The 12853-nt window shown below is 38.6% G+C and overlaps 1 protein-coding gene across 9 annotated transcripts in view; it reads right to left on the bottom strand.

Moving 5' to 3' along the window:
* VPS13B (vacuolar protein sorting 13 homolog B) overlaps nucleotides 1-12853 on the bottom strand; it is a 488999-nt gene that overhangs the window by 214692 nt on the left and 261454 nt on the right. For 6 of the 9 annotated variants that reach the window (XR_012649869.1, XM_075023675.1, XM_075023678.1 and 3 more), the window contains 2 exons: nucleotides 10777-10997; nucleotides 5779-5985 (listed from right to left, as the gene is read on the bottom strand). Coding sequence is in view for 6 of the 9 variants with exons in the window: in XM_075023675.1 (XP_074879776.1) it covers nucleotides 5779-5985; nucleotides 10777-10997 (428 nt within the window). In the remaining 3 variants the exon portion in view is untranslated. Of the gene's footprint in view, nucleotides 1-5778; nucleotides 5986-10776; nucleotides 10998-12853 lie in introns of those variants that run through there. The other 3 variants (XR_012649870.1, XM_075023680.1, XM_075023681.1) reach the window with 3 other exon arrangements.

Raw genomic sequence — 12853 nt, 5'->3', positions numbered from 1 at the left:
GACTTACTTTGCCTGCTTTTGAGGCAGAGGAATAGCTGTATAGCTCTCTGTACAGATGCCACTCAGATGCACCCCTGCATCTATAATGGGGTTTTGTGCATATTTGAACATACTAAAGGGATTATTTTTCTTCAGATAAAGTCTATATTATGTGACTATAACTGAGGCACTCAGCAGACTGAAGTAATTCAAAGTAACAGCTAGAGACAGAAGAAGTGACCAGATTCTCTCTCTCATCTTCATATCCTACTGTCTTCAAACAAAGGAGAGGCACAATTTCATGATCACAGTATCTACAGCTAGGTATGGTGATTGTAATTAAGTTAGCAAAAGAAAACAGGGAAACTAAGTGATTAACTACTCTCAAAGGACAAACAGCTTTCATTAATGAAAAAGAACAAGGGAGAACATTCCTCAGTTAATTTTTCAATACATACATTTTTAAATTCTCAACAATCCTTACCTCAAAGAACAGGACAGCAACCATGTCATTATAATGAAAACTTAGCCTGTACTTTGATACTAGGAAATATGTTGAATAAGTTCAGAGACGGCCACCAACTGCAGAAGAGAATGTGTTATAAAGATACTGCCAACCATTATGTTACAAATTATTTAATTTATATTCTCTAAAATAGTCTATTAGAAATGTGAGAAGAAAATATGGTTCCTTTTATTATTTCTCACTGGTTGGCCAAGCGTGATTTTCCTACCTCTTTCCCCTTCCCACCCTCAACAGTACTTACACAACTCACAGACATCAGGACTGTGCATAGTCTCAGGGACAATGTTCTTAGCTACTTTACACATGATGACTTGCAAAAGTACATTGCAGAGCTTCAAAACACTTTGAGATTTATTTTTACTGATGGCCACCAAAAGATTAAAAAGAAAAAAAAATCAGATAAAGTGAAACTACATTGATTTAAGATGGTAGTAGAGTGCTTAAGTTCCTCTTCCCCATGGCTTAATAAAAACCTGTTCGGAAAATGTTACTTTGTTTTACATCATCTAGAATGCATTAACTTGGTCATCCTATTAGGTGATTACCTCACTCCAACTGGTAGCTTGACATAAAATTAGTCCTAAGAGTGAAAGGATAACTGTTTTTTTGAGGTTTGTTTTGTTTTAAACATCAGCCTTTAAATAAAGGAAAGCGCTAGGTCAAGACAACCTTTGATGTTACATCCCGTAACAACCAAATAATTTAGATGAATCCTCCACTGGCTATCGGTTCCTTTTCACCTTACAGTACCACTAACATTTTTCAAGAAATCACAAGATCAGTAGGTGGTCTTTAAGTATAAAAATAGACTCACAAATTCATAAAAATGATAGTACCCACAAACTCAAGTACAGTGTTTTTGTAGCTACTAGTCTTAGAGGAATCTAAACTCTGGCTTGACTTCCCATGACAAAGATTCTCTCCACATCTTTTTTTCAACCACAGTAATTCATAACCTTCGCCTCTCTCTTTTTTACTGTTAATTAAAACCCTTGTACACCCTACATACTGTTTTGATTTTGATCACCTCAATACACCTAATACTCCCACGCAGTTAATCAGAAACCGAGTAAGATCTTCCTCAGCTGCTGAGCCAAAAGTATTACCCTCCTACTTGAACAACTCTGTGAATCTTTTTCTGACCATATAAAAATCAGCCTTCTAATTCTTATTTTCAATTTCTGACAAAGAATTTCTTACAATCTCAAATATCTCGCCATGTATACATTCTCCCACCTCACTGCCTCCATTAAACAAATGACACCTGCCTCTGTATGCTTTTCTATCTGTGCTCTTACATACCCATTGTGCTGGCTCTTTCTTCTGAACTGCCTTCCTACCCCAGTCACAGACAGAACACCTTGGGCTGAGAGCACTGAATGGAGATGAGGGACCGGAGATCTACTCCTCAGTCTTTCAGTCATAAGAACTATGGCTTCATGGAAACATTTTCTCCTGTGTGTAGCTTTCTTTCCTCTTCCATATCTTTAATAATATCCTCAGAGCATGGTCAATTTTTTAACTTATTTATCCTAAGCACAACGATACATTCCTTTCAAAGCAGTTTTCAAATCTCAGTTGTAAAGTGCTATGTCAACTTTAAGTCCCCTATTGTGAAAAAAATCCAATATTAATGCCATGTGTTTTAATAGAACTTTCTGTTCCAAGAAGATTGAAATTATGGTCTTAGCTTCAGAGTGGAAAAGACTGAACACAAATTCTAACATCGTCCTTTGTTGGCCAATTCACCAAACTTCATTTAGATCAGGAGAAAATTTATTTAGCTAGTGCATAGCATTTGTTGAGAATAGGAATAAATGGTGAAAACATTTTGCAAAGGGGTAGGATATGAACACTGAACTTTGACCCATATTACCAAAATAATCTTGGTAACATATGGATTAAAACAATTACTGAATCGGTTTCAAGTAATGCTCCAAGTACAGCATGTACTCCAAATACTGCTGTCTATATAGACGGTCAAAACCAAATTGTTATTTATAAAGCTGGTGGTTTCTGATTTTAATGAGAAAGGGATTTGATGTGAGTAGGTGAAAAAACACTATTTTTGTGACCATATTGTTTTCTTACTGCTATTGCTTTCCTTCAATTCTGTATCCATAGCAAAAATTTTCACAATTGAGATCACACACACATAGGAATACACCAAAACCAAGGCTATTCAAATAATCTAGAAACATTTTAGTGAAATAACTTAAGAACTGTAACTCTAGCTCAAACACCTTTTAATGACAGTTACGTGTGTGTGTGTGATGCATATAAAAAGTAAGCACTAGCAATCACCATTTCATTTTCTCCAAACCCGGGAATTAATATAAAACATACATAGGGTTAAAGCAGTCTGGCCAAATGTTGTTGAATATGTAATTGCACTCAGCATTCAAAGTGCTGTGTATTTGCCTGTGTTCCAAGGCTGTTCTACAGGGTGACCCCAAAATAGCTGTGTTTATCCTGAGAATGAAACTCAGTCTCTCAGAACAGTCTCCCCGCATTCTAATAGCCTTATGTTAAGAATGAAGCATTGCATACGTATGATACACCATTGGTATGATACACCTTCAACTCATCTTACGCATTTTTGGCTCTCTCCTGGAGCACAAACAAGGCCAATTCATTATTCTAACTAGTAAGCCTGACAGGGGCACTAAGAAAATAACAAATACTAGGCCTATTCAGTTGCACAGCCTCCTGTGACCACCCATTCTACATATCAGCTACGTGGTGACTCACAGCTAATGATACTCATGGATGAAGTTTAACACTGTATTCATGCTGATAAAAGAATTTGCCTTCTTTCCTCAGTATGGCAGAGAAGCGAAACTCCTTCCCATCCCTCAAAATAATATTTTACAGTCTTAATCACACACAGAGATTAAGATTAGGTATCAGATTGCTCCAGGCAGTTACACAGTGCTGTAAATTAACGAAGCAGAAATACATAAAACCAAGCAGCCAAACTTTCTTATATTTGAAGCTGCATATGCAAACCCTCACGTGACCGAGATACAAAGCACTCCAGAGACATCGGACAGCTAAAACAAAGGAAGGAACTGAGCTCCAGAAGTAGTTCATAGGTAGAGGGTAACAATGGCTGGATGGACCTGGGGTAAACGTACAGCTGTGTGACCTGCAATGCCAGCCTTGGGAGCCTTCACTGTCCCTGTACCTCTCCTGGTTGTCAATACAGTCTACACACAGCAGCTCTCCACTGACTCAGGCATCACAGCGATTGGCTTCAGCGTGGCAGGCTGACTGCTGAAGCTACTTGGGATGACTCATGAGCAGCACAGGTATCACAGGTACTTCCAGAACACCAGTTACTATTCAGGTTTGAGACCATCTAAGGAATCTGAAGGTGCACAAGTCCATGGGACCTGATGAGATGCACCTGTGGGTCCTGAAGGAACTGGCAGGTGAAGTGGCTAAGCCACCTTTCATCATACTTGAGAAGTCATGGCAGTCCAGAGAAGTCCCCACTGACTGGAAAAGGGGAAACATAACCCCCATTTTTAAAAAGGGAATAAAAGAAAGACCCGGGGAACTACTGGCCAGTCAGTCTCATCTCTGTGCCCAGCAAGATCATGGAGTGGATTCTCCTGGAAACTGTGCTAGGGCACATGGAAAATAAGGAGGTGATTGGTGACAGCCAACATGGCCTCACTTGGGGCAAACCATGCCTGACAAATTTTGTGGTCTTCTACAACGGGGTTACAGCTTTGGTGGATAAGGGAAGAGCAACGGATGTCATCTACCTGGACTTGTGCAAAACATTAGACACTTTCTGCACAACATCCTTATCCCTAAATTGGAGAGACATGGATTTGACAGATGGACCACTTGGTGTATAAGGAACTGGCTGGATGGTTGCACTCAAAGAGTTGCAGTCAACGGCTCAATGTCCAAGTGGTAAGCAGTGACGAGTGGCATTCCTCAGGGGTCGATACTGGGACCAGCACTGTTTAACATCTTTGTTGGTGACACGGACAGTGGGACTGAGTGCACCCTCTGCAAGTTTGCCGATAACACCAAGCTGTTTGGTGCAGTCGACACAATGCAGGGAAAGGACACCATCCTGAGGGGCCTTGACAAGCTTGAGAGATGGGTCTGTGCAAACCTCATGAAGTTCAACAAGGCCAAGTGCAAGGTCCTGCACATGGGTTGGGGCAATCAAAGCACAAATACAGGCTGGGCGATGAGTGGATTGAGATCAGCCCTGCAGAGAAGGACTTGGGGGTGTCAGCTGACGAGAAGCTCAATATGACCCAGCAATGTGCGTTTGCAGCCCAGAAAGCCAACTGTATGCTGGGCTGCATCAAAAGAAGCATGGCCAGCAGGTCAAGGGAGGTGATTCTCCCCCTCTACTCCGCTCTCGTGAGACCCCACCTGGAATACTGTGGTCACCCCTGGGGCCCCCAACATAAGATAGACACAGATCCACTTGAGCGGCTCCAGAGGAGGGCCAGGAAGATGATCAGGAGGCTGGAGTACCTCCCCTATGAGGATAGGCTAAGAGAGTTGGGGTTGTTCAGCCTGGAGAAGAGAAGGCTCCAGGGAGACCTTATAGTAGCCTTCCAGTACCTAAAGGGGGCCTACAGGAAAGATGGAGAGGGACTCTTTTTAATAAGGAGTGTAGTGACAGGACAAGGGGTAGGTAATGGTTTTAAACTGAAAGAGAGAAGATTTAGATCAGATATTAGGAAGAAATTATTTACTGTGAGGGTGGTGAGACACTGGAACAGGTTGCCCAGAGAAGTTGTGGATGCCCCCCATCCCTGGAAGCATTCAAGGCCAGGCTGGATGGGGCTTTTAGCAACCTGGTCTAGTGGAAGGTGTCCTACCCATGGCAGGGGGGTTGGAACTAGATGATCTTTAAGGTCCCTTCAAACCCAAACCATTCTATGATTCTATGATAATAATTCTGGACTTGAAAAATGTCTTATGCTTCTTGACCTGAAAACACTAACCATAACTTTCTGACAAGAGTCAATATTCATTCACTTCAAAGAGAAACAAGCCAGACAAATAATAAATATAGGATCAATACAGCAATTTCTTTTTTTTTCCCCTCTTTACTCTTGTTCCACCAAACTGAGTAATGAAGTATTCTTCATTAGTTTATTGGGGCAAAGCTACTTTCCATAGGGACACTACTGCTCTTTCTGATCCTTCTGATTCTTACTTGACTGCACACCACACCTTGTAAGTCAGAACTCACATGACTTTTTTTTTTTTTTTTTTTAAAGAAAGCCTACCTCTGTAGTGGTCCCAATGTCAGCAGACGGGCTGTATGTGCTGGTATCTGGTGGAGCAGTACCAACACTACTTTTAACTGGAGAGCTAGGAGGAGCGGGTCCTGTCATGGTTTCAGTATAGACAGAAGACTGATATAGAATTCCTTTCCTCTGAATTTTATTCCAAACTTTACTTGTGATTTCAGCCAGTTCATACAGAAGCTGCACCTAAAAGAAAAAAAAACTTTTTTTAAGATGACGATTTTCTTAATGAAGGAAAATCACCAAAGTCCTCCACTGAGACTTAGAATGTAGCAGAACTGAACTTCTCACCATTTATCATGTTCTGATAAGCAACTATATTGCAATTAAAATAATTAACGTCAGTTACCATATAGTGATTTTGATAAAAATAATCTGTGCTTTGTCTAAACATATTGTATGTAGCTCATAAAAACATAACCAATAACACGGGCTTGTAAAACTTTTACTAATATCAATTTTAACAATTAAACATAAGTAATTTGTGGTATATTTCATACATATAGATACTGCATCTAGAAAAAGGCAAACATATTAACTTTATGAAATATTAACCATGAAAAAATTATTCATTTAAATGGTATTAAAATAATGATCCCACACAGCATATGAAACTATTGTATGTTTTAGGAAGAACATCCACTATCAAACTCAATAGTCTCCTGGCATATGTCATTCCAATATTCAGAAACACACTGTTTAACTTGCACACTGTTTGACTCAGTTCTAAGATATTTACACAAGTTTTTGTAAATAAGCATTAATCATGGAATTTGTGTGACAACATACTGCAATATACTGTATAAAACAAGCTCAGAGAAAACTGCAAACAATATATAAGCAGATCCACAGCTGGATACCATACCCAACTTGCCATTATAAAAAATGGAAATTCTCATATTTATAAGAACTTTAAGCCTCAGGACACATCTATTCTATGAAGCTGGCTTCTTATGTGGGCAGAACAGATGCAGAAAAACGCTGTTGTCAATCTACATTTGATATAAAACAGTACTTGATTTTGTGCGTGAGAGTGTGTGATGAAGTCTCAAAGTACATGGTACAGTCCTTTCTTAAGAGGTGAAGTGCTGGAATTTTATAAAAACCTTCTTAATTCATCTTGGATTTTCTTTTGAAGTTTCAAGGCTTACACTGAGCAGGTCATATACTCTTTTAAAGACAGAATTTCTCCTTAAAGGAGATAAACTTCTCAGTACTTTTTTGTCCTTCATATACAGACCAATCTACAGACAAAGAATAACTCTGGCTGTGGCAAAAAGTTCTTTTAGTTATGATGTAAAATATTTTGTGTCTGTAGCACTCTAATATGCACTGGTAGCCTTTAAATTACTAATTACAAATTTCTAAGTTTTCTCAAGTCTCTTCCATGTAACTCACAAAGATCAACTAATAATGTCCATCTGATTGATTGAGTAATATAACATTAACTGTTGTTGACACTTTGCTGGCAAAAGAGTCTCTAGAAAATTAATAGGATACAGGCACTTATCCAAATCATACATGCTTGCAACTGCCCGTCCCTCAAAGTATTTTTTTGTCAAGAAACCAAAGGACAATTTAAGCTATACTTGTCTAATGAAGCAGGGCTTCCAGAAATTTAATTATGCTACTGTTCATAAAGGCACAAACTAAGGCAAAAGAAAGAACGATGCAACTTTTGTGTTTACATATATACTCATATACAAGGTAAAGAGGTTTGTCATCAGCTAATCCAAAACTGAATAGTTTAAATCTTATTTGGGTTACAACAGTCATAACCATTAAAGCTAATAATTACTTATGTTGTCAGGGAGATTTTTTAAAAATTGCTCAGGCTAGAATCTTTGCAGTTGTTCTGAAACAGTGGCTATTTCAGACAGCAGTAGCCATCTCTCTGAACATCACCAGCAACCAGCCAGCCAAGTAGTATGACCCTAATACTCAACCCTGCTCTGAAACCAGAGACAAAACAACAAGTTCACCAGGAAAAAAGTCACATTTTGCTTAAAGGGAGATGATTTTCATGGAGATATGTTAAAAAGTAGAAAATACCAAAAAGCCTCACAACAAAACTTCATTAAAACAAAAAAGAAGGCACATGTCTATATGTAAATAAAATCTAAAAACTTCAGATTAAGAGCTGAAGTTATGTCTTCGATTATTTTTAATACACTTAATTTTATTCCATTGGTTGTTACTCATTAAAAAGAAAGGATTTCTACTTCTCTTGCTGGTTGCACTTTTTCAAGTTAGTAGTCTTAATGTTTTGAAAATCCATTTCTGATTACATTAGAAGAGCTAATATAAGTGTAAGGTCTCTCTCCTTTTTAAGTATTTTTTAGCATATCAGTGAATATATAATAATTATTTTTAGTAAACTCTATTCAAGAGGAGAAAAATGGTATGACAAAAATAGGAATAACTCTGCCAGTACTTGTTAAGAAAAGCTTCCCTCTCTCACTGCTTCCACTCTCTCCCCAGCAAAACCACACATAACTCAATAAGACCCCACTCACTACTTGGCAAAGTCTGTAAATTTCAATATGCTACAGCATTTTATACTTAAAATATAACACATTACTACAAAATTGAAAACTACTACAAAAGGCAATATCCTGGCAATTTTGCACACTGGAAGTATCTATTGACTTTAAAGGGATACAACCATCAGAACATGGTTTCATATTAAATCATAATAGTCATACAGTAAATACTTCACCTTTGCTACCATTTAACAAATTCACTAAGTGTCACCTACTTTAAGGCTGTCATCTATAGACAAAATACAGCCTGTTGTTCTAAAGAATCAAATTTCGTAGTTACTCTACTGTGAATTTGTAACTATCAACTGCTGTTTATGTAATTGTATTTTCCATCTTTGTTCTTGAACATCTGGTTAAAGAAGACTGATGGTTTTCCCCTTTCGCATAAGTAAATCAGAAAGTACAAGTAAGGCAGATGTAAGGGAGAAAGTACAGTTCAAGAACCTTCACTAAACTCAAATAATTTGTCTGCATCCTTTTGGTCATTATAATACTTCAGTAAATGAATAACATCGCAGTGTACAAGGACATCTTTTATGACAACAATATTTGGAGTCATATTCCACTGTACAACTTCATTTTAACATTTCACTATACTCGTAATATGATTTACATAGAGCTTACAATGTACATTTTTTAGTGCAAATATATTCTTACAGTTTGCAAAACAAATTATTTGATCACACTTTGGTAGAAAAGCTTGAAAATGTGCTTTTTTTACTCCATTTGCAACTCAAATTTAGATACGGCTTCCACTTATAACAATGCCAATCCACTTCTAAATTGCTACTACTAATATATTACATATGTTAACCATGAGATTAATTGGAGATTTTTAAAAAATCAGAGTTGATCAGACAATTTGCAGAAATTTCACTGAGTGTACCAATCAAATGTAGGTAACTATTTTGCTACATGAACATACAAAAATATTTACCAATTATCTGAATAGCTGCAATATCAAGATGAATTTTGTACAGTTCTATGAAAACTAATACAGAATAAGGCAGGTTTCTATAGGCTGTGAAATTATCACATACGACTTCATTAAATGTTATGGAAATACCACAAAGTTGCAAAGTAAAACTTTCAGAAGTCTTTAAATATAAAATTGTCAGCAAAATCATGATTTTGTCCTTTCCTATTTACACATTTATAACACAGTGACAACCCTTCATATGTGCAAACATGCCTGTCATACAGCTTTACAAGTCTGAGCAGACCTTGCTGAGGCTGCTCAATTTCAAATTTTAATTTACAATGTCCAGTGCACAATCTCACTCTACCAACCCTGTTCCTAGTGAGTGTGAGCCCATCCAGTACAGAAGATAATGGCACGGAGCAAATGAGTCAGAAATAACTTGAACGGAAGGTAGTGGATGCAGCAGGAGACCACACATTGAGGGTAAGATAAACACATAGTTTAAAACACTTGTTTCATTCATAGAACATGGAAGGCGGCAAGGGAAAAACTGCATGCAACTGAGAAACATATTGTAATGAGTACACACAAGGGATAACATTAAAATGACACCAGCCACCTTAGCTTTAGTATTCCCAGACTTAGGCCATCGGTCCCTAAGTCTTTACAAATGTGATGTGCTATCAGATCAAAATTACAATACTTTGTGTTCTTTCCCTTTCTTTCTATTAAATGAAGCAATAAACAGTCCATTTTGTCCATGACATCCTTTGAAAAATCTTACATATGGCTAAAACTTTGCAGCAGACAGCATATGAATGCAAAGCCCTACTCAGGCCTCAACAGATTTGCTATTCCCAAGAACAAGAGTGTTCTCTCCAGCACCACTGGAAATGTTGCAACTGTCAGGAAAGTGTTATTCAAGTTGCAATAAAGTTTACTCAAAATTTTGCACAGAAAACCTACTCTGTTTGGAACTACAGCAAACTTGATCCAGGTCAGTAAAATATAGGGTGCACTTTCTGAAAATCTAGCAACATCTTTGCCTTTTAATAAACATAAATAAGGTGGTAACTTTTGTTTACACACATTCATCTGGGTTTTTTTTTCCTTTACTAAAGGATACCATTGTTTGCCTAAAAAACATTTTATGTTCGAAGAAATGTTAATTCTGTGAAAATGTGATAAAAAATTACTCTAAACCACTTCAATAAATGAATCCACAGTGACAGAACAGCACTATAGCATTTAATGGTACATCTGCAATTCATTTCACCCCATCAGCCAAAAGATGCATTTATACTGTAGCTATTACATTTTGAGAAGAGTTTAAATTACAAAACTTGAGAGAGCTTCAAAGCAAATCTTAATCTAAGCACCTTGATCTTGATGGCCCAGTTAAAAAAAAAAAAAATTAAGATAGAAGAGACTGTCTTCAACAAAATGCAGAACAATTGTACTTAAATCAAGTTATTTTTAATTTCCTTTCATAAATCAATTAAACATACCAACCTGGGGGTTGGAGCATTTTATTTCAAGGGACTCAAGGTCGACATGGAGGCAGACAACAAATGAGTGTCTGGATTCTGGCCCCGAAGCAAGCAGTTTCTGGGAAGTAACAGCTAAAGTAGAAGTACAGCCCATCGGTTCCACTAAATTAAGTGTAATCTGTTGTCCAAGAAGAGTATATATACTGAAATGATGCAGACTAATAGTCCACGGAAAAGCATCACCTAATGATTAAAAAGAAGGGAAAACAGTTAAATAATTGCATTAAAAACCCTAGGCTACTATTTGCACAAACCTTAGTAAAGGCCTTACCTTAAACCCCCTCAGAAGTCAGCAAGTGCAATCAACAACCATTAAATTGATCCCAAACTCTTACAAATAGAAATCTAAACAATAGCAATAAATTTTTTACAGCTTTTTAAAAATTGAAATCCATTGGGAATTTTAACCCCAAACTGTGAACAAATGTTTACAACATAGTCTTGAAAGAACATTCTTTTTGTTTTATATTATTTTCCTCAAACTGAGGAGTATCCTGAAACCATTTCCCATTTAGTTCAGCATACGGATTGCAGGGGCAGTTCCTTATGTTATATAGTTATACATGTTTACAAGTTTTAATACTAAAAAGGAGAATTATCTTTCTGCCAAAAATTTACAGTTTGCATCTCAACAGAGTGGTGCCATAGAGTAAAACCTATCCCAATGCACTGCACAGGTAAGTGAGACCTTGATCACAGTGCAGCTTTTTCTGCTGCCTCCACTTAACTTCCTAGGAACAGAATGGCAATGGATTTTGTAAACACAAATTAATATAGACATACACTTTATATAATTTCTTATATTTAAGAGGGATCCTACCTAGAAGTGCCTGGCAGCCTACCATCAACCATTACCAAGAATAATCAGTGAGGGAATTGGCAGTGCCCAGCTGAACAACAAAATGGCTGCAACTTCAGTACAATCCATTTTCTTCAGATTGCCAATAGATGGGAAAGAAAATGAAAAGTTTCCATAGCAGGACTACAGAAAGAATTATTTGGGTAGGTCTTTACAAGTTCGACAGGAACTCTTTTGAGTGAGAGAAAACCTTCAACAGCTCCACCAGCTAGAGTTGAAAGGAACTGAGAACATGGACTATGGAAACTGAGGCAGAATCCCTGTGGCAGGTTTGACCTTGGCTGGCTGCAAGTTGCCCACCAAAGCCACTCTATCACTCCCCCTCCTCAACTGGGCAGGGGAGAGAAAATATGACGAAAGGCTCATGGGTTGAGATAAAGGCAGGGAGATCACTCAGCAATTACCATCACAGGCAAAACAGACTCGACTTGGGGAAATTAATTTAATTTATTGTCAATTAATACTGGAGTATGATAACGAGAAATAAGAACAAATCTAAAAACACCTGCCCTCCACCCCTCCCTTTTTCCTGGGCTCAACTTCACTCCCAAATTCTCTACCTCCTCTAGCCTGAGCAGCCCAGGGGCATGGGGAATGGGGGTTGCAGTCAGTTCATCATGCATTGTCTCTGCTCCTTCTTCCTCCTCACACTCTTTCCCTGCTCCAACGTGGGATCCCACCCACAGGACACAGTACTCCACGAAGTTCTCCAATGTGTGCCCTTCCCATGGGCTGCAGTTCTTCACGAACTGCTCTATCATGGGTCCCTTCCATGGGGTGCAGTCCTTCAGGAATGGACGTGGGTCCCCCACAGGGTCACAGGTCCTGCCAGAAAACCTACTCCAGCCTGGGCTCCACTCCATGGGGCCACAGGTCCTGCCAGGAGCCTGCTCCAGCGTAGGCTCTCCACAGGGTCACAGCCTCCTTCTGGACTCATCAACCTGCTCCAGTGTGGTGCAGTCCTCCATAGCTGCAGGGTGGATATCTGCCCCACCATGGACCTCCATGGACTGCAGAGGGACAACGTGCATCACCGTGGTCTTTGCCACAGGCTGCACGGCAATCTCTGCTCCAGCACCTGGAACACCTTCTCCCCTTCCTTCTTCACTAACCTTGGTGTCTGCATAGCTGTTTCTCTCGCATATTCTCATCCTCTCCCCCAGCTGCTGTTGTGCAGCAG

This window comes from Buteo buteo, chromosome 3 (assembly GCF_964188355.1).
Source record: "Buteo buteo chromosome 3, bButBut1.hap1.1, whole genome shotgun sequence".
Taxonomy (NCBI): domain Eukaryota; kingdom Metazoa; phylum Chordata; class Aves; order Accipitriformes; family Accipitridae; genus Buteo; species Buteo buteo.
The sequence above is the reverse complement of the archived record's forward strand: the minus strand, read 5'-3'. Positions and strand labels throughout refer to the sequence as shown.